General features: G+C 38.6%; 1 protein-coding gene across 1 annotated transcript in view; it reads right to left on the bottom strand.

The window, feature by feature from the left end:
• AGGF1 (angiogenic factor with G-patch and FHA domains 1) overlaps positions 1-25,368 on the bottom strand; it is a 46,455-nt gene that overhangs the window by 4,247 nt on the left and 16,840 nt on the right. The window contains exons 6-11 of the mRNA XM_065874525.1: positions 20,603-20,933; positions 19,523-19,634; positions 18,650-18,701; positions 5,408-5,509; positions 3,786-3,951; positions 2,589-2,671 (exon numbers count right to left, since the gene is read on the bottom strand). Coding sequence (XP_065730597.1) covers positions 2,589-2,671; positions 3,786-3,951; positions 5,408-5,509; positions 18,650-18,701; positions 19,523-19,634; positions 20,603-20,933 — 846 coding nt within the window. The remainder of the gene's footprint in view (positions 1-2,588; positions 2,672-3,785; positions 3,952-5,407; positions 5,510-18,649; positions 18,702-19,522; positions 19,635-20,602; positions 20,934-25,368) is intronic.

Below are 25,368 nucleotides of genomic sequence, written 5' to 3'. Positions count from 1 at the left end.
TACAGCTTCATTATATGATTAATCAGTCACTCCACAAATATTTTCTAAGTAAAGAGTAAGTTATGCCCTATGCTAGGTGACAGAATGCAAAGAAATTTATAATCCTAAAGTGCAGACACACACAGTCTTCAGCATGTTACAGTATGACTGGTTCGACAATTAAGGTATACACAAGATATGGCAGTGGCACAGAAGAGACAGGCAATTCAGCTTGGGGTTTCAAAGGCTCCTCTTCCCCTTTGCTACTATTTGCTAATCTTTACATAAAAAGTACAACATTCATCCAAAAAGATGCTACAGACTGCTAGAGCAATGCAAGTAAAGTACCACAGAAGTTTTTACTCAATTTTGCTTTCAAAACAGAAAAATACAGACCACCAACCCTAATGGGTATTCCCCCCAGAAAATGATGTAGAAATTAAGCTAAAATTTTTGAAAAAACATTTTATTCTCTCCTTATATATCTTCTATTTTCCTCCCAAATTAACCTCTTAACATTTTTTTCTATTATGATTTCTCTCTCTTAGTACAACAGTAACAAAAAATACAATTCTGCATAAAAATATGTTATTTGTTATCTGACTTGTTCATAAAGTGTAAAAAACACTGGACAAATACACTTAAGACCTAGATCCTATATCTAGCTCTGTCGCTTAGTAGGTAGGTGACCAGCTCTAGTCTCTCTAATGTAAAATGGCAATATTAATTAGTTTTCTGGTCTACTTATAGGATTAAATGGTAATTTTTTTTAAACTGCCTTACTGAGGTATAATTAACATACGATAAATTACACATAAAGTGTACAGTTACTTTTGAGGTTCATATACACTTATGAAACCATCACAATTAAGATAATAAACATATTCATCTCCCACAAAAGTATCCTCGCCCTTCTTTGTAATCTATCCCTCCAGCCCCTCTCCCTGTGCATCTTCTCCTGTAGCCAGGCAACCACTGATCTTTCTGCCATGATACATTAGGTTTGCTTTCCTAGAATTTTATAGAATCGAAGGATATAGCATGTTGAGTTGATCTTTGAACAACATGGGTTTGAACTTCGTGGATCCACTTATACATAGATTTTTTTTCAGTGCTAACTACTACAGTACTACACGATCTGCAATTGGTTGAATCTGTGGATGCAGAGCCCCAGGTATACAGGAACTGTGGACACAGAGGGCTGAGTACCAGCTATATGCAGATTTTTCAACCAAGGTGAGAGTCAGCACACTTAATCCCCGGGTTTTTCAACGGTCAACTGTACTCTTTTTGGCTGGCTCTTTCACTCAGCACAATCATTTTGAGATTCATCCATGTTGTAATCTGTATCAATAGCTTATGCTTTTTTATTGCTAAAGTGTTTGACCATATAGATTTAACATAGTTTGTTTATCCATTAATGATGGACAGATGAGTTTTTTCCAGTTTTTGGCTTTTAGAAAAAAAGCTGCTGTGACCATTTGCTCACTTGTTTTTGTATGAACATATGCTTTCATTTCTCTTGGATAGAAATGAAATACTCTGAAGTAGAATGGTGAATAATACAGTAGGTGTACATTTAACTTTTTGACAAAGTACTAAACTCTTCTCCAAAGCAATCACACCATTTATATTTTCACCAGCAGTGTATGAGAGTTCCTGTTCCTCCACATGCCCACCAACACTTAGTATGGTCAGTCTTTTTAATTGGTTTTAAATTGTAATTCCCCAATGACTAATAATACTGAACATCTAAGTTGTTTTCCTTTATTGAGTTTTCAGAGTTCTTTATATACTCTAGGTATAAGATACATGACTTTTATCAGATATATGATTTGCGAATATTTTTCCCAGTCTGTGGCTTATCTTTTCATTCTCTTAATCGTGTCTTTGGAAGAACAGAAGTTTTGGAGGAAGTACAATTTGTGCTTTTATGGATAGTGCTTTTAGTGTTAGATACCTTAAAAAATCTTTGACTTTTTTTTTAAGGGTTGCTTCTAGAAGTTTAAATTTATATGTATAGTCCATTTTGAGTTCATTTTTATGTTATGAGGTGGGGATCAAGGTTGTTGTTGTTGTATGTGGCTATATAATTGTTCCAGCACTGATTGTTGAAAAAAGACCATTCTCTTTCCACCAAATTGCCTTCATGCCTTTGTTGAAAATCATACACACGCACACACATATACACATTTATCTATGTATCTATCTATCTATATGGGTCTATTTCTGGACTCATTATTCTGTTCCATCAACATATTTATCTTTTTGCCAGTACTATACTGTCTTTATTGCTGTAGTTTACAATAAGTCTTGAAATCAGGCAGTATTAGTCCTCCAACTGTGTTTTTCGAGGGTATCATTTTAATGCAAGTTTTTTAAAAACCAGAAATGGCTATTCCAATATAGGGTATTATCATCACTTTCCTACTCCAACCTCAACAGTTGTTGAGGTAAACAGTAAAAAAACTAACAGGAACTACATAAATCTCAGAATCATTCTAAATAGCTCTCTTTTTATATATAAAAATGGACTATGCTTATCTACAGGCAGTTTTATACAAAACCAGATGCAGTTTAACACATGTAACAATATTTAACTCCCTTACCTGCAAACCATATTTTACTCGTATTTTCTTTAATTCTTTTCTCCTTTCCAGCTCTTTTTCCTCCTTACTTAGAGTTGGACCAACTAAAAGGAAAAATTGAGTTTGGTTTAAAGAAAAAAAAAACACTAAATCTGATATAATACTGTTTATTTAATAATGAAAAACTAATAGTACTAGTATCCCATCTGCAGATTAATAAAAAGTTCAAATAAATTAATATAAAAGGATCTTAGGTTGTGATGATGTCCTTTCAGCATTTTGGTAATTAAATCTACTTGGAAAGTAAACCAAAACTCAAAGATTATAGGAATGTTTTAGATACTGAAAGAAACACTGAACATCTTAATTTTTCAATATGGTTACTGTAATAGAAATCCAAATGCAGAAATATTGTGAGTTTTCCAAAGGAACATAAGCTTGTGCAAAAGAAAAATAACAGAACCCAAGATTCACGTTACTACGTAACGTGCCATACTCATTTTCATAATGTAGTATGAGAAAACAAAAAATACATAATGAACGTGTATAGTTAGTATTTAAAGGAAACAAATGATGTGAAAAAAATTACTTACTAGTTAAAAGGATCTTTCAATTTTTAAAGCCTTAGATGAGTGGGTTTTAAACAAGATAGTAACATTTTACAATATTATTTATTATAGAAAGTAATGGTATATACACAGATAATATATCAAACAAACTAGGAAAGCAAATATATCAACCAATAAATCTTAATACCTTGGCCTATTCTTTTCTATGTTACTATTTTACATCAGAGTTTAACTGTGGATGACTTTTTATATCAGTAAACAGATGTTAAAAGGGAAACCAATCTCTATTTATGTCACAATTACTCCTTTGAAGTACATTTAGCTACCACTGCAGCGCTGCTTCAAAAGCCTATAGACTGGATTAGCAAAAACAGAGCTAATGATTATCATTCCTGGTCATAAAGTAACCTAATGCTGTAACAGTACAAATTACTACACAGAAAGACCAACTACAATCATAATCTACTAGTCTAGGTCTCAAATTTGAAATACATGTCATTCTTAGTCTCATTTGATAATATTCACTTAAATATAAATATATCTCAATAGAGTATTATATCAATTAGATATGAAGCTGGTACTGATACTTTTTTAGAACACGCAGTGAATTAAAAAGCTACCATGCCCATAAACAGTATGCTTCACATACCAAAAGGTTCATCTTTCTTATCAAGACGAAGGTGAGCTCTAACCTGCCCTGGTTCACAGCCATCACAGGTATCACTGCCAGGGTGAATGTGAAAGGACAACACGGTCTCTCCAATTTTCACTTCATCTCCATGCTCAAGTACGTAAGGGTCACATTTAGTTTTGGGCTAAAGGAGAAAAAAATTACAAAGCCAAACCCAAGAGAGTTACATATGGTTATTTTATTTATTTTATGTCTACTGTAAGTAATGTCTGATTATAAAAAAAAATTGAGATTGTTCTCAATGAGATAGACATATGCACACACATTTCCACAAAACTTGAAGGTGATGCATAATATTCTACTAGTTGAGAAGATGACAGCTGAACCGAGCAACTTCTAATTTTTTTTTAATATTTATTTTATTTATTATTATTTATTTTTGGCTGCATTGGGTCTTCGTTGCCAGGCATGGGCTTTCTCTAGTTGCAGCAAGCGGGGGCTACTCTTCGTTGTGGTGTGCGGGCTTCTCATTGCAGTGGCTTCTCTTATTGCAGAGCACAGGCTCTAAGCACATGGGCTTCACTAGTTGTGGCACATGGGCTCAGTAGTTGTGGCTCGCAGGTTTAGTTGCTCCGCGGCATGTGGGATCTTCCGGGACCAGGGCTCGAAGCCATGTGCCGTGCATTGGCAGGCAGATTCTTAACCACTGCGCCACCAGGGAAGCCCTCTAATTTTTATATTATCAAAATCCACTGATCTCCCCATCTCCGTGCCCAATCCTATCACAGAAATACCCAACTCAAACTTCAAACAGTCTATTACCAAAATGAAAAATCACAATCAAAAAGATGAAGTGTTAAGGAGATAGGTGCATCATATTTCCCTTTTTCCGTCCTCTCTTGATAATTCGGTTTTATCTCATTTTTTTTTTTTTTTTTTTTTGGCGGTACGCGGGCCTCTCACTGTTGTGGCCTCTCCCATTGTGGAGCACAGGCTCCGGACGCGCAGGCTCAGCGGCCATGGCTCACGGGCCCAGCCGCTCCGCGGCATGCGGGATCCTCCCGGAGCGGGGCACGAACCCTGTTCCCCTGCATCGGCAGGCGGACTCCCAACCACCGCGCCACCAGGGAAGCCCGGTTTTATCTCATTTTTGATTCTTATAGACTAAGACCTCCCTCCCTCCCTTCCATATATTATCTTATTATGTGCTAAAGCACTTTGTTACATGTTGGGATAGAAGAGTTAACTAAATAGACATAGCCCCTGCCTTCAAGGAGTTTACAGTTTAACAACATTTCCTTTAATAGTTTAAACACACACACACACACACACACACACACAAAGGATGGCCCCTAAAGTTGCTATAAGAACATTTACTCTGAATAGCTTTAAAATGCATTTATTTCTAAAAATAAGGCACAGGTACATAATTAGAAGTCAAAACTCAACAGTTAAGTATCCACTTACTGTATACGTTTTTTAGCCCTTTCTAAGAATTCCCTTCCATGTTAACACATTTGGGTGAATACCAATCTGAACTAAATGATATGTATAATAACTATGGCCCTGAGGGATAAAGAGTTTCATTTCAGTTTTTTTAAAATAATGTGCAAGTATTTAATTAATAAGTATATACTCACTTGAAGAATCTGTTTTCCATTTACAATTGTACCATTTTGACTGCCTTGATCCACAAGGACATAACTTTGTAAGTCGTGATCAAAATAAATTTCTGCATGAAACTTAAAAAAAAAGAAACCAGGTAATTATAAAGTATTACACCTTTTTTTAAACCATTGATAATTTCTCTATGATAAGATGCAATGAACTTTAGTCTCTTAATAATTTAGCTTTTATTATTTTTAATACATTTTTTTCAGAATACAAAAGTATAATAATGCTTCTGGTAGAAATGAGAAGGCTACAGAAGAAAAACTCACCTATAATTCCACCTATAATTACCATTAATAATTTAGTATGTGTCCTACCTTTTCTACTTTTATAATATAGTTGAGATTATACTATATATATAATTTGAAATAATTTTTTCACCTAATATATTTGTTCATGTTATTAAAAATTCTTAATACAAAAGGTGATTTGAAACATTCAAGGCCGACTTCTCAGTTTTTTCCAAATTTTCAATACTCAGAACTAATCACTCCCTTCTGTTCCACAGCACTTTGTTTATATAACAATTAAATTATACAAAGTTTCCGTATATGTGAATGTCACTGTACTGCTTACAATTATCGCTTACATTTATTTTTATTTAACTAATTTAATTTACTTATTTATTTATTTGTTTATTTATTTGGCTGTGTCAGGTCTTAGCTGCAGCATGCAGGATCTTCCTTGAGGCACGCAGATCTTTCGTTGTGGTGTGTGGGCTTGGGCTTCTCTCTAGTTGTGGCGTGTGGGTTTTCTCTCTAGTTGTGGTGCATGGGCTCCAGAGCACTGTGGGCTCCGTAGTTTGCAGCACGCAGGCTCTCTCGTTGAGGTGCTCGGGCTTAGTTGCCCCACAGCATGTGGGATCTCAGTTCACCGACCAGGGATCGAATCCACATCCCCTGCATTGGAAGGTGAATTCTCTACCACTGGACCACCAAGAAGTCCCTATTGCTTACATTTAGTTTACAATTTTCTTACCACTTAGTACATAATACAGTACCTCACATATACTGGGCATGTACTCAATACATGCCTATTTAACTGGATATAGAGCTGCAGAAATATTTAACTTTAAATTTCATAAACAATACATTGCTGGTGGGAATGTAAAATGGTGCAGCTGCTTTGTGGGGGGTCTGACAGTTCCTCAAACTGTTAAACAGGGAGTTACCATACGATTCAACAATTCTACTCTGAGGTAGGCATCAAGAGAAATGAAAACATACCTCCAAACAAAAACCTGTACGTGAAATGTTCACAGCAGCATTATTCTTAATAACCAAAAAGTGGAAACAATTCAAATGTCCATCAGCTGATGAACAGATAAAAAACACTGTATCTGAACAATGAAGTATTATTTAGCAATAAAAAGAAATGAAGTGCTGATATATGCTACAACATGGATGAATCGTGAAGACATGCTAAAGAAGTAAAAAAGCTAGTTACAGGGGTGGGGTCAAGATAGCGTACTAGGAGGACAGGGAATTCGCGTCTCCACACAACTAGGGCACCTAGCAGGCACTGGTGGGGGACACGGACACCTAAGGGGATGGGAGGAACCCCCAGCAACTGGGTAGGATGTGGGATGTGGGGGGAGTGAAGGGGGGAGGAGAAGTGGAGGTGGGACGGAACTGGCACCCCTAAGGGGCGGGTGGGGGAGGGGAAGGAATCCCATGCCCAAAGGGGGAAATTGGGGAACCACTGGGAGGGCAGAGGATCAAAAGGGAGCGTGGCCAGGTTTCCCCCGCCCACTTGGGCCCCCAGGAACCTGTTCAGATCCCAGGCCTGATCCTCTACCTACCGAGGCCCCCTCCAGCCACACGGGTCCTGAGGAAGTGGGAGAGAGGGAAGGGGGAGCAAAAGTAAAGGCTGGACCTAAGGGACAGCACCCCTGAGGGGCGGCTAGGGAGGGGAGGAGTTCCTACACCCAGTGGGACCCACCCATGGTTAGGGGTCCAGAGGCGGGGGAGACCCTGGGGGAGACAGTGGGGGAGGGGCACAAAAGAATGGAAGAGAACGGGGCCAGTGTTTTCCCTGTCCACTTAGGCACTGGGGAGCTTGTTGGGCTCCCAGGCTTAATCCTCTGCCCTCAGAGCCTCCCTCCTGCCTCGCAGAAACCAAGCCCCGTCACCACCCCTGCCACCCGGGGCCCCAGCTCTGCACTCAGAGACACCCTCCAACACTTGGCCTAAACCCCACCCACACACCCTCACTCAGGGCCCTACCTCCAAACTCCAGAACTCCACACTCGAGAGGCCCTTCTTTCGACATGCTACCTCTCCCCTTCCACGCAGGTCCTAAGCAGAGACCCCGCCCAATGCCTGAACATGGCCACCTAGGCCCCACCCCATGCTCAAATGTCACCCCCCACCTGCCTAGGTCCCACCCCACCCTAAATCGCACCCCTACCTGTTCCACCCCAGCTTACACTCTGCCCCCATAGCCAAGGTGCGTTTTTTTCTTTTTTCTTCTTTTGGATTGGGGTTCTGTTTTACCTTGTTGATTCATTGTTGTTCTTTTATATTTTTATTTTTCCTGATAAACCTCTTATTTTTCTAATTTTATTTTATTCTTTATACTTTGTTATTGTTCTCTCTTTTTGGCTTGTTCCCTGCCCTCCCCCCACTTTTTTTCTTTTTTCTGTTGTGGTGTTATTTTACCTTGTTGCAGTTGTTTCAATTATAGTTTCATTTTTCCTAATATAATTTTTATCTTTCTAATTCAATTTTGTTTTTTATTCTTTGATACTGTACTGCTCCTTTTCTTCTTTCTTTCTTTCTTTTTTTTACCATGCCACGAAGCTTGCAGGATCTTGATTCCTAGCCTAGAGATCAGGTCCGAGCTCCTGCAGTAGGAGCTCTGAGTCCAAACCGCTGCACTAACAGAGAAGCTCAGACCCTAGGGAATATCAATTGGAGTGAGGCCTCCCAGAGGTCCTCATCTCAGCACCAAGACCCAGCTTTATCCAACTGCCTGCAAACTCCAGTACTGGACATCTCAGGGCAAACAACCAGTAAGACAGGAATACAGCACCACCCATCAAAAAAAAAGAAAGAAACAACAAAAAAATATGTTACAGATGAAGAAGCAGGTAAAAATCTACAAGACCAAATAAATGAAGATGAAATAGCTAACCTACCTGAAAAAGTATTCAGAGTAATGACAATAAAGATGATCCAAAATCTCAAAAACAGAATGGAGAAAAGACAAGAAACATTTAACAAGGATCTAGAAAAACTAAAGAGCAAACAAACAATGATGAACACAATTACTGAAATTAAAAATACACCAGAAGGAATCAACAAAATAACAGATAAGTGAGCTGGAAGATAAAATGGTGGAAAAAACTGCCAGGGAGCAGGAAAAAGAATAAAAAGAACTGAGGACAGTCTCAGAGACATCTGGTACAACATTAAACACACCAACATCCAAATTACAGGGGTCCCAGAAGAAGAAGAGAAAAAGAAAGGGTCTGAAAAAATAGTTAGAGATTATAGTTGAAAACTTCCCTAACATGGGAAAGGAAATAGTAAATCAAGTCCAGAAAGCACAGAGAGCCCCATACAGGATAAACCCAAAGAGAAACACATAGAGACACATATTAATCAAACTATCAAAAAATAAATACGAAGAAAAAGTATTAAAAGCAGCAAGGGAGGAGCAACAAATAACATAAAAGAGAATCACCATAAGGTTAACAGGTGATCTTTCAGCAGAAACTCTGCAAGCCAGAAGGGAGTGGCAGGACATATTTAAAGTGCTGAAAAGAAAAAATCTACAAACAAGATTACCCAGCAAGGACCTCATTCAGATTTGATGCAGAAATTGAAATGTTTACAGACAAGCAAAAGTTAACGGCATTCATCACCACCAAACCAGCTTTACAACAAATGCTAAAGGAACTTCTCTAGGAAGGAAACACAAGAGAAGGAAAACACCTACAAAAACAAACTCAAAACAATTAAGAAAATGGTAGTAGGAACATACATATCGATAATTACCTTAAATGTAAATGGATTACATGCTTCAAACAAAAGACACAGACTGGCTGAATGGATACAAAAACAAGACCCGGACATATGCAGTCTACAAGAGACCCACTTCAGACCTAGGGACACATACAGACTGAAAGCAAAGGGATGGAAGAAGATATTCCATGCAAATGGAAATCAAAAGAAAGGTGGAGTAGCAATTCTCATATCAGACAAAATAGACTCTAAAGTAAATACTATTACAAGAGACAAAAAAGGATACTACATAATGATCAAAGTATCAATCCAAGAAGATATAACAACTGTAAATATTTATGCCCCAACACAGGAGCACCTCAATACATAAAGCAAATGCTAACAGCCATAAAAGGGAAATTGAGAGTAACACAATAATAAGGGATTTTAACACCCCACCTTCACCAATGGACAGATAATCCAAAATGAAAATAAATAATGAAACACAAACTTTAAATGACACATTAGACAAGATGGACTTAACTGATATTTATAGGACATTCCATCCAAAAACAACAGAATACACTTTCTTCTCAAGGGCTCATGGAACATTCTCCAGGATAGCACATCTTGGGTCACAAATGAACCCTTGGTAAATTTAAGAAAATTGAAATCGTATCAAGTATCTGTTCCGACCACAACACTATGAGACTAGATACCAATTACAGGAAAAATACTGTAAAAAATACAAACATATGGAGGCGAAACAATACACTACTAAATAACCAAGAGATCACTGAAGAGATCAAAGAGGAAATAGAAAAATACCTAGAAACAAATGACAATGAAAACACGATGATTCAAAACCTATAGGATGCAGCAAAAACAGTTCTAAGAGGGAAGTTTATAGCAATACAACCCTACCTCAAGAAACAAGAAACATCTCAAATAAACAACCTAACCTTACACCTAAAGCAATTAAAGAAAGAAGAACAAAATATCCCCAAAGTTAGCAGAACAAAAGAAATCATAAAGATCAGATCAGAAATAAATGAAAAAGAAATGAAGGAAATGACAGCAGAGATCAAAAAAACTAAAAGTTGGTTCTTTCAGAAGATAAGCAAAATTGATAAACCATTAGCCACACTCATCAAGAAAAAAAGGGAGAAGACTCAAATCAACAGAATTAGAAATGAAAAAGGAGAAGTAACAACTGACACTGCAGAAATACAAAGGATCATGAACGATTACTACAAAGAACTATATGCCAATTAAGTGGACAACCAGGAAGAAATGGACAAATTCTTAGAAAAGCACAACCTCCCGAGACTGAACCGGGAAGAAACATAAAATATAAACAGACCAATCACAAGCACTGATATTGAAACTGTGATTAACAAACAAAAGCACAGGACTAGACGGCTTCTCAGGCGAATTCTATCAAACATTTAGAGAAGAGCTAACACCTATCCGTCTCAAACTCTTCCAAAATATAGCAGAGGGAGGAACACTCCCAAACTCATACTACGAGGCCACCATCACCCTGATATCAAAACCAAACAAAGATGTCACAGAAAAAGAAAACTACAGGCCAATATCACTGAAGAACATAGGTGCAAAGATTCCTCAACAAAATACTAGCAAACAGAATCCAACAGCACATTAAAAGGATCATACACCATAATCAAGTGGGGTTTATCCCAGGAATGCAAGGATTCCTCAGTTTAGGCAAATCAATCAGTGTGATACACTGTATTAAACTGAATGATAAAAACCGTACGACAGATTGGGGGAAGATGGCGGAAGAGTAAGACACGGAGATCACCTTCCTCCCCACAGATACACCAGAAATACATCTACACGTGGAACACCTCCTACAGAACACCTACTGAACACTGGGAGAAGACCTCAGACCTCCCAAAAGGCAAGAAACACCCCATGTACCTGGGTAGGGCAAAAGAAAAAAGAATAAACAGAGACAAAAGGATAGGGACGGAACCTGCACCAGTGGGAGGGAGCTGTGAAGGAGGAAAGGTTTCCACACACTAGGAAGCCCCTACGCGGGCGGGAACTGTGGGTGGCGGAGGGGGGAGCTTCGGAGCCGCGGAGGAGAGCGCAGCAACAGGGGTGCGGAGGGCAAAGTGGGGAGATTCCTGCACAGAGGATCAGGGCTGACTGGCACTCACCAGCCCAAGAGGCTTGTCTGCACACCCGCCGGGGCGGGTGGGGCTGGGAACTGAGGCTCGGGCTTCGGTTGGAGCGCCAGGAGAGGGCTGGGGTTGGTGGCGTGAACACAGCCTGCAGGGGATTAGTGCGCCACGGCTAGCCAGGAGGGAGTCCGGGGAAAGTCTGGACCTGCCGAAGAGGCAAGAAACTTTTTCTTCCCTCTGTTTCCTGGTGCGCGAGGAGAGGGAATTAAGAGCACTGCTTAAAGGAGCTCCAGAAACGGGCGCCAGCCGTGGCTACAAGCGCAGACCACAGAGACAGGCATGAGACACTAAGGCTGCTACTGCCGCCACTAAGAAGCCTGTGTGCGAGCACAGGTCACTATCCACACCCCCCTTCTGGGGAGCCTGCGCAGCCCGCCACTGCCAGGTTCCCGGGATCCAGGGACAACTCCCCCAGGAAGAACGCGTGGAGCACCTCAGGTTGGTGGAACGTCCTGCCGGCCTCTGCCGCCGCAGGCTCGCCCCGCACTCTGTTCCCCTCCCTCCCCTGGCCTGAGTGAGCCAGAGCCCGCTAATCAGCGGCTCCTTTAACCCCGTCCTGTCTGAGCAAAGAACAGACGCCCTCCAGCGACCTACACACAGAGGCGGGGCCAAATCCAAAGCTGAGCCCCTAGGAGCTGTGAGAAAAAGAAGAAAAACGGAAATCTCTCCCAGCAGCCTCAGAAGCAGCGGATTAAAACTCCACAATCAACTGGATGCACCCTGCATCTGTGGAATACATGAATAGACAAAGAATCATCCCAAATTAAGGAGGTGGACTGTGAGAGCAAGATTTACGATTTTTTCCCCTTTTCCTCTTTTTGTGAGTGTGTATGTGTATGCTTCTGTGTGAGATTTTGTCTGTATAGCTTTGCTTCCACCATTTGTCCTAAGGTTCTATCCGTCCGCTTTCTGTTTTTAAATTTTTTTTTTTTGCTTAAAAATTATTTTTTATTTTAATAACTTTATTATATTTTATCTTACTTTACTTTAACTTCTTTCTGTTTTTCCTCCCTCCCTCCCTCTCACCTATCGTTCTTTCTTTCTTTGTTTTTCTTTCTTTCTTTCTCTCTCTCTTTCTTTGTTTCTTTCTTTCCTTCTTCTACTAATTCTTTCTTTCTACTTTTTCTCCCTTTTATTCTGAGCCATGTGGATGAAAGGCTCTTGGTGCTGCAGCCAGGAGTCAGTACTGTGCCGCTGAGGTGGGAGAGCCAACTTCAGGACACTGGTCAACAAGAAACATCCCAGCTCCACATAATATCAAACGGTAAAAATCTCCCAGAGATCTCAATCTCAACACCAGCACCCAGCTTCACTCAATGATCAGCAAGCTACAGTGCTGGACATCCTATACCAAACAACTAGCAAGACAGGAACACAACCCCACCCATTAGCAGAGAGGCTGCCTAAAATCGTAAGTCCACAGACACCCCAAAACACACCACCAGACATGGACCTGCCCACCAGAAAGACAAGATCCAGCCTCATCCACCAGAACACAGGCACTAGTCCCCTCCACCAGGAAGCCTACACAACCCACTGAACCAACCTTAGCCACTGGGGACAGACATCAAAAACAACGAGAACTACAAACCTACAGCCTGCAAAAAGGAGACCCCGAACACAGTAAGATAAGCAAAATGAGAAGACAGAACAACACACAGCAGATGAAGGAGCAAGATAAAAACCCACCAGACCTAACAAATGAAGAGGAAATAGGCAGTCTACCTGAAAAAGAATTCAGAATAATGACAGTAAAGATGATCCAAAATCTTGGAAATAGACAAACTGCAAAAAACATTTAACAAGGACCTAGAAGAACTAAAGATGAAATAAGCAACGATCAACACAATAAATGAAATGAAAAATACTCTAGATGGGATCAATAGCAGAATAACTGAGGCAGAAGAACAGATAAGTGACCTGGAAGATAAAATAGTGGAAATAACTACTGCAGAGCAGAATAAAGAAAAAAAATGAAAAGAACTGAGGACAGTCTCAGAGACCTCTGGGACAACATTAAATGCACCAACATTCGAATTATAGGGGTTCCCAAAGGAGAAGAGAAAAAGAAAGGGACTGAGAAAATATTTGAAGAGACGATAGTTGAAAACTTCCCTAATATAGGAAAGGAAATAGTTAATCAAGTCCAGGAAGCACAGAGAGTCCCATACAGGATAAATCCAAGGAGAAACACACCAAGACACATATTAATCAAATTGTCAAAAATTAAATACAAAGAAAACATATTAAAAGCAGCAAGGAAAAAACAACAAATAACACACAAGGGAATCCCCATAAGGTTAACAGCTGATCTTTCAGCAGAAACTCTGCAAGCCTGAAGGGAGTGGCAGGACATATTTAAAGTGATGAAGGAGAAAAACCTGCAACCAAGATTACTCTACCCAGCAAGGATCTCATTCAGATTTGATAAAGAAATTAAAACCTTTACAGACAAGCAAAAGCTGAGAGTTCAGCACCAGCAAACCAGCTTTACAACAAATGCTAAAGGAACTTCTCTAGGCAAGAAACACAAGAGAAGGAAAAGACCTAAAATAACGAACCCAAAACAATTAAGAAAATGGGAACAGGAACATACATATCGATAATTACCTTAAATGTAAATGGATTAAATGCTCCCACCAAAAGACACAGATTGGCTGAATGGATACAAAAACAAGACCCATATATATGCTGTCTACAAGAGACCCACTTCAGACCTAGAGACATACAGACTGAAAGTAAGGGGATGGAAAAAGATATTCCATACAAATGGAAACCAAAAGAAAGCTGTAGTAGCAATTCTCATATCAGACAAAATAGACTTTAAAATAAAGACTATTAGAAGAGACAAAGAAGGACGCTACATAATGATCAAGGGATCGATCCAAGAAGAAGATATAACAATTGCAAATAATTATGCACCCAACATAGAAGCACCTCAATACATAAGGCCAATACTAACAGCCATAAAAGAGGAAGTCAACAGTAACACATTTATAGTAGGGGACTTTAACACCCCACTTTCACCAATGGACAGATCATCCAAAATGAAAATAAATAAGGAAACACAAGCTTTAAATGATACATTAAACAAGATGGACTTAATTGATATTTATAGGACATTCCATCCAAAAACAGAATACACATTTTTCTCAAGTGCTCACGGAACATTCCCCAGGATAGATCATATCTTGGGTCACAAATCAAGCCTTGATAAATTGAAGAACACTGATATTGTATCAAGTATCTTTTCCGACCACAATGCCATGAGACTCGATATCAATTACAGGAAAAGATCTGTAAAAAATAAATACACATGGAGGCTAAACAATACACTACTTAATAACGAAGTGATCACTGAAGAAATCAAAGAGGAAATTAAAAAATACCTAGAAACAAATGACAATGGAGACACGATGACCCAAAACCTATGGGATGCAGCAAAAGCAGTTCTAAGAGGGAAGTTTATAACAATACAATCCTACCTTAAGAAACGGGAAACATCTCGAATAAACAACCTAACCTTGAACCTAAAGCAATGAGAGAAAGAAGAACAAAAAGCCCCAACGTTAGCAGAAGGAAAGAAATCATGAAAATCAGATCAGAAATAAATCAAAAAGAAATGAAGGAAACGATAGCAAAGATCAATAAAACTAAAAGCTGGTTCTTTGAGAAGATAAACAAAATTGATAAACCACTAGCCAGACTCATCAAGAAAAAAAGGGAGAGGACTCAAATCAATAGAATTAGAAATGAAAAAGGAGAAGTAACAACTGACACTGCAGAAATACAAAAGATCATGAGAGATTACTACAAGCACTCTATGCCAATCAAATGGACAACCTGGAAGAAATGGACAAATTCTTAGAAATGCACAACCTGCCAAGACTGAATCAGGGAAAAATAGAAAATATGAACAGACCAATCACAAGCACTGAAATTGAAACTGATTAAAAATCTTCCAACAAACAAAAGCCCAGGACCAGATGGCTTCACAGGCGAATTCTATCAAACATTTAGAGAAGAGCTAACACCTATCCTTCTCAAAGTCCTCCAAAATATAGCAGAGGGAGGAACACTCCCAAACTCATTCGACGAGGCCACCATCACCCTGATACAAAAACCAGACAAGGATGTCACAAAGAAAGAAAACTACGGGCCAATATCACTGATGAACATAGATGCAAAAGTCCTCAACAAAAACTAGCAAAAGAATCTAACAGCACATTAAACAGATCATACAGCATGATCAAGTGGGGTTTATTCCAGGAATGCAAGGATTCTTCAATATACGCAAATCAATGAACGTGACACACCATATTAACAAATTGAAGGAGAAAAACCATATGATCATCTCAATAGATGCAGAGAAAGCTTCTGACACCCATTTATGATAAAAACCCTGCAGAAAGTAGGCATAGAGGGAACTTTCCTCAACATAATAAAGGTCGTATATAACAAACCCACAACCAACATCATCCTCAATGGTGAAAAACTGAAACCATTTCCACAAAGATCAGGAACAAGACAAGGTTGCCCACTCTCACCACTCTTTTTTTTTTTTTTTTTTTTGTTTTTTGTTTTTTTTTTTTGCCATACGCGGGCCTTTCACTGTTGTGGCCTCTCCCGTTGCGGAGCACAGGCTCCGGACGCACAGGCTCAGCGGCCGTGGCTCACGGGCCCAGCCGCTCCATGGCATGTGGGATCCTCCCAGACCAGGGCACAAACCCGTGTCCCCTGCATTAGCAGGCGGACTCCCAACCACTGCGCCACCAGGGAAGCCCTCACCACTCTTATTCAACATAGTTTTGGAAGTTTTAGCCACAGCAATCAGAGAAGAAAAGGAAATAAAAGGAATCCAAATCAGAAAAGAAAAAGTAAAGCTGTCACTGTTTGCAGATGACATGACACTATACATAGAGAATCCTAAAGATGCTACCAGAAAACTACTAGAGCTAATCAATGAATTTGGTAAAGTAGCAGGATACAAAATTAATGCACAGAAATCTCTGGCATTCCTATACACTAATGATGAAAAATCTGAAAGTGAAATCAAGAGAACACTCTCATTTACCATTGCAATAAAAAGAATAAAATATCTAGGAATAAACCTACCTAAGGAAAAAAAGATCATGAGATCTTTTTTGTATGCAGAAAATTATAAGACACTGATGAAAGAAATTAAAGATGATACAAACAGATGGAGAGATATACCGTGTTCGTGGACTGGAAGAATCAACATTGTGAAAATGACTCTACTACCCAAAGCAATCTATAGATTCAATGCAATCCCTATCAAACTACCACTGGCATTTTTCACAGAACTAGAACAAAAAATTTCACAATTTGTATGGAAACACAAAAGACCCCGAATAGCCAAAGCAATCTTGAGAACGGAAAAAGGAGCTGGAGGAATCAGGCTCCCTGACTTCAGACTATACTACAAAGCTACAGTAATCAAGACAGTATGGTACTGGCACAAAAACAGAAAGATAGATCAATGGAACAGGATAGAAAGCCCAGAGATAAACCCATGCACATATGGACCCCTTATCTTTGATAAAGGTGGCAGAAATGTACAGTGGAGAAAGGACAGCCTCTTCAATAAGTGGTGCTGGGAAAACTGGACAGGTACATGTAAAAGTATGAGATTAGATCACTCCCTAACACCATACACAAAAATAAGCTCAAAATGGATTAAAGACCTAAATGTAAGGCCAGAAACTATCAAACTCTTAGAGGAAAACATAGGCAGAACACTCTATTACATAAATCACAGCAAGATCCTTTTTGACCTACCTCCTAGAGAAATGGAAATAAAAATAAACAAATGGGACCTAATGAAACTTCAAAGCTTTTGCACAGCAAAGGAAACCATAAGCAAGACCAAAAGACAACCCTCAGGATGGGAGAAAATATTTGCAAATGAAGCAACTGACAAAGGATTAATCTCCAAAATTTATAAGCAGCTCATGCAGCTCAGTAACAAAAAAAAACCCAATCCATAAATGGGCAGAAGACTTAAACAGACATTTCTCCAAAGAAGATTACAGATTGCCAACAAACACATGAAAGAATGCTCAACGTCATTAATCATTAGAGAAATGCAAATCAAAACTACAATGAGATATCATCTCACACCAGTCAGAATGGCCATCATCAAAAAATCTACAAACAATAAATGCTGGAGAGGGTGTGGAGAAAAGGGAACCCTTTTGCACTGTTGGTGGGAATGTAAACTGATACAGCCATTGTGGAGAACAGTATGGAGGTTCCTTAAAAAACTAAAAATAGAGCTACCGTATGACCCAGCAATCCCACTGCTGGGCATATACCCTAAGAAAACCGTAACTCAAAAAGTGTCATGTACCAAAATGTTCATTGCAGCTCTATTTACAATAGCCCAGAGATGGAAACAACGTAAATGTCCATCATCAGATGAATGGATAAAGAAGATGTGGCACATATATACAATGGAATATTACTCAGCCATAAAAAGAAACGAAATTGAGCTATTTGTAATGAGGTGGATAGACCTAGAGTCTGTCATACAGAGTGAATTACATCAGAAAGAGAAAGACAAATACCATATGCTAACACATATATATGGAATTTAAGAAATAAAAAATGTCATGAAGAACCTAGGGGTAAGACAGGAATAAAGACACAGACCTACTAGAGAATGGACTTGAGGATATGGGGAGGGGGAAGGGTAAGCTGTGACAAAGCGAGAGAGAGGCATGGACATATATACACTACCAAACGTAAGGTAGATAGCTAGTGGGAAGCAGCCGCATAGCACAGGAAGATCAGCTCGGTGCTTTGTGACCGCCTGGAGGGGTGGGATAGGGAGGGTGGGAGGGAGGGAGACGCAAGAGGGAAGAGATATGGGAACATATGTATATGTATTACTGATTCACTTTGTTATAAAGCAGAAACTAACACACCATTGTAAAGCAATTATACCCCAATAAAGATGTTAAAAAAAAAAAAAAAAAAGATGATTTACAAAATCACATCTAGGGGGTTGTAACCGAAAAATCATAGAGCTTACCTTACTGACACCAACTTCAGGGATTCGGAGAGTATGCTCCATATCTTTTTCTCTGCAGAGTTAAGTAAAGTGCCTTTAATTATTTTTGAAGCATACATAAATGTAGCACTTAAAGAATTTTTTTAAAGATACTTTTTTTTTGTTTTAAAAGATAATGTTAAAATGCAAGTCTCTCTATCACACTAAATCTGGTTTCTATAATGCTACTCTAATTTCCTTTTTGAATGATGGTTCCAGAATTACTTTTACTCTTTGGTACATCTGTCACAGGCTAGTAAACATCCAGTGAGACAAAATGTCCTTTGTACTCATGTCAATCACTTTTTCCAGACCTGTTGACTGTTTCCACTTCTATTACTACATGTAAAAAAAGTACACTATTTCTAAGAATTTAAAATTAAGATATCGTATGGAACCTGTTCCATACATTACCTTTCCAGTTGGGAAGAAAGGAAATTATCCTACTCATGATTAAAACCTACCTCTCTACCAAGCTGGCTGAATTATAAAGGGGTAAAGGAAAATAATCAGAGGAGGTCAACAGTGGGTTTAAGTAATTTAAACCTAAAAAAAGCAATACAAAAGGTAAGAAAATGACAAAACCTCTGTGGAAGGTATCATATCACCAAGATTTTATCTCTTTACATAGGCAGTCCCCTTTAGGGGATATAAGGAGGTTATATCTCCAATTGTCTTCCAAAAGCAGGTGACAAAAGGTAGGTGTCAGAATATTTTTTGAGTGGAAAAGGGAGGGACATGGATGTCACTTTTTTCCTATTCAACAAGTACCATGCATATTTAAACTGCTCAGGAAAAGTACAGTCCACTGGAATAAGACAAATACACAAATATAATAACACTAAACATTTTTACCTTCCAATTGTAGCAGGATTTACAGCTGTAATGATAAAAAGTGATCCTGTCTGCAACACAGGTGATCTAATTACAATTACTCTAATACATGGGGGCCAAATTTTTTCTTCATCTGCCAAAGAAAGAAATGTGTAAATATTAATTCAAATGCTATGGGAAAAAATCAGAAATGCATAGGGATGAGTAGGAGGCATACATAAAGTAAAAATATATTGATAAAAATCTTCATTCTGTTTAAAACAACATTCTTAAATTCTGCTATATCACATACACAGTAAGTAAGGTTTAACAATGTTACCAATTTAAAATGATCAACCTATGGGACTCCACACTTCCACTGCAGGGGGCACAGGCTTGATCCCCAGTCAGGGAACTAAGATCCCACATGCTGTGCAATGCGGCCAAAAATAAATAAATTTATAAAAAGATCAACCTAAAGATATTCAGCACCAATCACAATTATAAAATAATCAACTCTCTCTTTTTTAAGGTCTTGGAATTTGAAAGTATCCCAAAAAAGCATTTTTAAATTAAGTTAGAAAAACTGAGTCTGCCCTTTTTAAGAAAAAATGAAAGGAAACTCCATTAAGAACAAAATAAGCTCATATACACCAATATGAATTCCTGAGTTTTAAAAGTATATCTTTATATCCTCAAGTAAAATAAATATTAGATTTACCATAATACCTATGTAAGCTGAATTCATGGACTACTCTTTTTAAAGGCAACTGCTTTCCCTCCCTCAATTACAAAAGTGGACAAATATCTAATCCACTAAAATAGACTTTGTACCTACTTTAGGATTAGAAAGTAGGTAACTTGGTTTTGTGTTCTTACTGACTAAGCCATTCAATGCAATGAAACTTCAGGATCCAAGTACTAGTCATTTATTCACATCCTACTGTTGAAAAATAACCAAGCAGTTATAATTTTTAATAATGTCATTAATCTCTGTAAAACAATCAGCTCACTTTTCGGCAGATATATTATATGGGTTAATAACACTTTTAACCGTTTTGCACTTTTACAATGGCCACACTTGGTTATTTATATAAAATTAAGTAATGGGCATTTACTCACCTTCATCTTCAGAATCCTCTGCAGTTACATTGTCTTCACTGGTAATGTCTTCATCATAACTGTCCTCGGTCTGAGAGTCTGTAATTTCACCTTCTTCAGGCTCACTATCAGTCTCTATGATTTTCTCATCTTTAAATGAAGCCGAATTATAAACGTTTTCATTAAGAGGAGATTCTACAGTCTTTGCGCTAACTGGAACAGTATATTTGGGGGGACTCTTTTTGTAATGAATGTCTATTTTGGCCTTCTTTTTCACACTTGCAAAATCTTCTCCCTCACTGCAGCTTATATGTTCAATACTTGATGTTTTTTGATCTTCTGAATTCAAATTCTGGAAGAGGTGGAAACAGGAGAGAAGACTCTTAAACATGACCATCTTATATTTAATGCTAAATGTTTCAATGAATTAGTGAAGATATATGTACAGTGAAATAGCTATTATCTCTACTGCCTCTTCCTCTCATGTTCCCTTTCCTGGTTAATGATATGACCATCCACTTATCCAAATCATAAGTCTTTGACATCTCCTTAACCACCACCTGAAATCAATTACCAAGTGCTATAGACTATGTTTGAAATTTATCCCCATTTTCCCTCCTTATCTATTTTCAGTGTCTTAACAGTCCCAGTCCAGGCCCTCATCACATATTGCTTGGACATGTGACAGCCTAGAACAATGCTGTCAAAAATAAAATGCAAGTTATATTTTATACTTTAAAATTATCTAGTAGGGCCATTAAAAAGGTAAAAAGAAACCAGTGAAATTCATTTTATCTAACTCAGTACTTACAAAATATTAATTATATATAAAATTAACATTTAATCATCATAAAAATTACCAAAATATTTTACATGGACTTTCTGTACTAAGTCTTCAAAATTGAGTGTAGTTTACACTTAGAAAGCATCTTAATTAGGATTAGCTACATTTCAAGTATTCAGTAGCCAGATGGAGCTGGCTGAACTGTGCAGGCCTAGAGAATATAACTAAACCTAAATTTTCTTTCTGAAAGTTGAGCCAATTATCAAGTCAACATACATAACATAAAGAATTAGCTTTAATTACAGCAGGGATTTAAAGGTCCAAATATACCTAATGTAGCAGAACTGAAGTTTTGCTAAAATTTAATATATTAGAGAGTTGGTTTGATAATACAAAAAAAGTACAGATGAATCAGTTACATCTCTTTTGTTCCAAAATTCCAACTTACCTGGCATAAGCCTTTTATTATTTATTATACATGCATACTGGGCATACCCTAGGACAAATGAACAAATCTATTATTTTAACTTTAGAAGAAACAGAGAGTTATTTTCCTTTGGTTTGTAACAGTCTGAATTTTCTTTCTATCTTAGAGCAACATGATGAAGTGAATTCATATGTTCCGCTGTTACTTTATAAAATGTGAGACCATCTTAAACACACTTTTGTTTGCCTTTTAAATTAATTAATTAATTATTTTTGGCTGTGTTGGTCTTTGTTGCTGTGCGCGGGCTTTCTCTAGTTGCAGTGGGTGGGGGCTACTCTCCATTGTGGTGCGCGGGCTTCTCATTGCAGTGGCTTCTCTTGTTGTGGAGCATGGGCTCTAGGCGCGCGGGCTTCAGTAGCTGTGGCATGTAGGCTCAGTATTTGTGGCTCACGGGCTCTAGATCGCAGGCTCAGTAGTTGTCATGCACAAGCTTAGCTGCTCTGTGGCATCTGGGATCTTCCCAGACCCGAGATGGAACCTGTGTCCCCTGCACTGGCAGGCAGATTCTTAACCACTGCACCACCAGGGAAGTCCCTAAACACGCATTTTTAATAGCAGCATAAATTCAGTTTGAACACTGGCTAAACACTCACAGTGTGATAGGTAAACTATACATATTTCCAGCAACATAAACTCACCAAGAACAAGAACAAGAGCAAGGAGCTGAAAAACTATGAGGAATTTTAAAGGCCACTGTGAATTATGGCCAAAATATTTCCCTATCTATATATGCTTTAAAAAAAAAGTTTCCAATCTTACATATTTTATTATTACTACTGCTTATAGGACAATACATGCAAAGGAAAAATGAGTGAAATTGCAAGAGGTACTGCTTTTTAAAAACTATTTGTCAGTCTAGAATGTTAGATAAATATTCATTAAAATATAAGAAAGGCCCGGGGCCTACATGTGGGCATTAAGCATATATGCATATTTCAAGTTATTACTCCAATCTCTTCACCCTACTTCCTTCCTTCTGTATACTCTACACTTCCAAAAAGTAAGGCTCAAGAACATCTTAAAACTCAAGAAAAAGATGAGGATGTCCTAACTGCTTTCCTCCCATGCTTCACAATTACCTTTTAGAATCCCTGGGGAATTCTCAGAATTTCATCAGGATTTTTCTTAAGTCACTGTCCTGAAGTTAACATATTTTTGAAGGATGGTAAAGATGAACAGATATAGGAGCTAAACTGGACCAAAATCTCACAGAATGCTTTCAAATTTCATTCTCTAGTTTGTCAGGAAAGGTCATTTGAGGACCCCTACATGTTCTTTGCTTTGCTAGGGAAAAGTATTCATAATGCATCCTTTCAAACAGTTCAACCACTGGTAATAGGTAGACGTCACTAAAAAATAGATCTTAAAAAAAGAAAGAAAAATCATTTTTGCTATTTTAGTTACATAATCTTCAATTCCTCGGTATTGCCAGTGAAAATAAAAGAGAAATAAAGACAAATCAAATAGAGAATTGAGATAAAATTTCAAGAGTAGGGGAGGTGGCCAAGGTGGTGAAGTAGGAAGACACTGAACTCACCTCCTCCCACAGACACAGCAAAATTACAACTAGTTACAGAGCAACTATCTATGAGAATAACATGAACACTAGCAGAAAAGATTTTCCACAACTAAAGGCATAAAGAAGTAAGCACACGATACATATATACAATGGAATATTACTCAGCCATAAAAAGGAAGAAAATTGGGTCATTTGTAGAGATGTGGATGGACCTAGAGACTGTCATAGAAAGTGAAGTAGGTCAGAAAGAGAAAAACAAATATCGTTTATTATCGCATATATGTGGAATCTGAAAAAACTGGTATAGGCGATCTTATTTACAAATGAGAAATAGAGACACAGATGTAGAAAACAAACGTATGGATACCAAGGCAGAAAGCGGGGGGGCGTGGGATGAATTGGGAGATTGGGATTGACATACATACACTATTGAAACTATGTATAAAATAGATAACTAATGAGAACCTATTGTATAACACACGGAACTCTATTCAATGCTCTGTGGTGACCTAAATGGGAAGGAAATCCAAAAAAGAGGGGATATATGTATACGTACTACTGATTCACTTCGCTGTACAGTGGAAACTAACACAAAATTGTAAAGGAACTATACACCAATAAAAATTTTTTTAAAAATTAAAAGAAAGAAACAAAAATAACCACATGAGATGGGTAGGACAGGTGGTGACCCACACCCCATGCTGGCAACCCACAAATGGAAGGAATATCACTAGCACAGAGGTCCTCTACAAGGAGCGAGGAGCCTGAGCCCCAAATGGGGTCACCAGCACAGGGGTCCTGCACTCGAAAGATGAGCCCCCAGAATGTCTGGCTTTGAAAAACCACAGAGTTTATGTTCAGGAGAACTAGAGGGATACAGGAATAAGATTCTGCTCTCAAGGGCACATGCAAAATGTCACATGCTCTAAGTCCCAACACTGAGGCAGTAGTTTGAAAGGAGCCTGGGTCAGCTATTTTTGGGAGTCTGTTCTACCCCAATAGCACTGGTACTGGAACACACCACTTTGGAATTTTCCTCTAGTCTGTTAGTGCTGGCGCCCCAGCCCTGCCCACCAGCAGGCTGGCACAAGCCCCAAACCCCACCCCTGGCCTGCCAGAAAGACAGCCATGTGGGGACCCAGCTTCACCCTCCAGTGAACCATTGAGCCCACAGACCATGCAGCCAACTTCACAGGAAGACTACCCTACCCTCTAGTAGGCCCACAGCCACCATACAAGGCATGGCCTCACAGTCAACCAGGCCAGGGGCCAGCCCTGCCTACCAGTGCTCCCACAGTAATCAGCCCCACCACAACAGAAGGATGTATATGCAGCCCACATAGGGGACACCCCTAAAGCATCTGGTTCTGGAGACCAAAAAGGAGTGTGCTGCTGGGGCCCCAGGGGAGGTCTCCTAAATAAGGCCACTTCTCCAAGATGGGAAACATAAAACAACTAACACATGGAAATAAACACAAAGAATTGGGTAAAGTGAGGAGACAGAGGAATATGTTCCAAATGAAGGTACAAGACATAACCTCAGAAAAAGAACAAACAAAGTGGAGATAAGCAATCTACCAGATAAAGAGTTCAAGGTAATGATCATAAAGATGCTCACCAAACTCAGGAGAAGAATCAATGAACATAAAATTTCAGTAGTTAGAAAATATGAAGAAGAACCAAACAGAGCTGAAGAATACAATAACTGAAATTAAAAATATAAATAGAAGGGACAACAAATTAGATGATACGGAATACATCAGCAATCTGTAAAACAATAGCAGAAATCACTCAAGCTGAAGAAAAAACAGAATTTAAAAAAATGAGTGTAATTTAAGAGACCTCTGGGACACTAACAAGCATATTAACAGTCACAATACAGAAGTCCCAGGAGGAGAAGAGAAAGGGGCAGAAGGCTTATCTGAAGAAATCATAGCTGAAAACTTCCCTAACCTGGGCAAGGAAACAGATATCCAGGTCCAGGAAGCACAGAGTCC

The sequence above is a fragment of the Phocoena phocoena genome, chromosome 3 (genome assembly GCF_963924675.1).
Source record: "Phocoena phocoena chromosome 3, mPhoPho1.1, whole genome shotgun sequence".
NCBI lineage: Eukaryota > Metazoa > Chordata > Mammalia > Artiodactyla > Phocoenidae > Phocoena > Phocoena phocoena.
The sequence above is the reverse complement of the archived record's forward strand: the minus strand, read 5'-3'. Positions and strand labels throughout refer to the sequence as shown.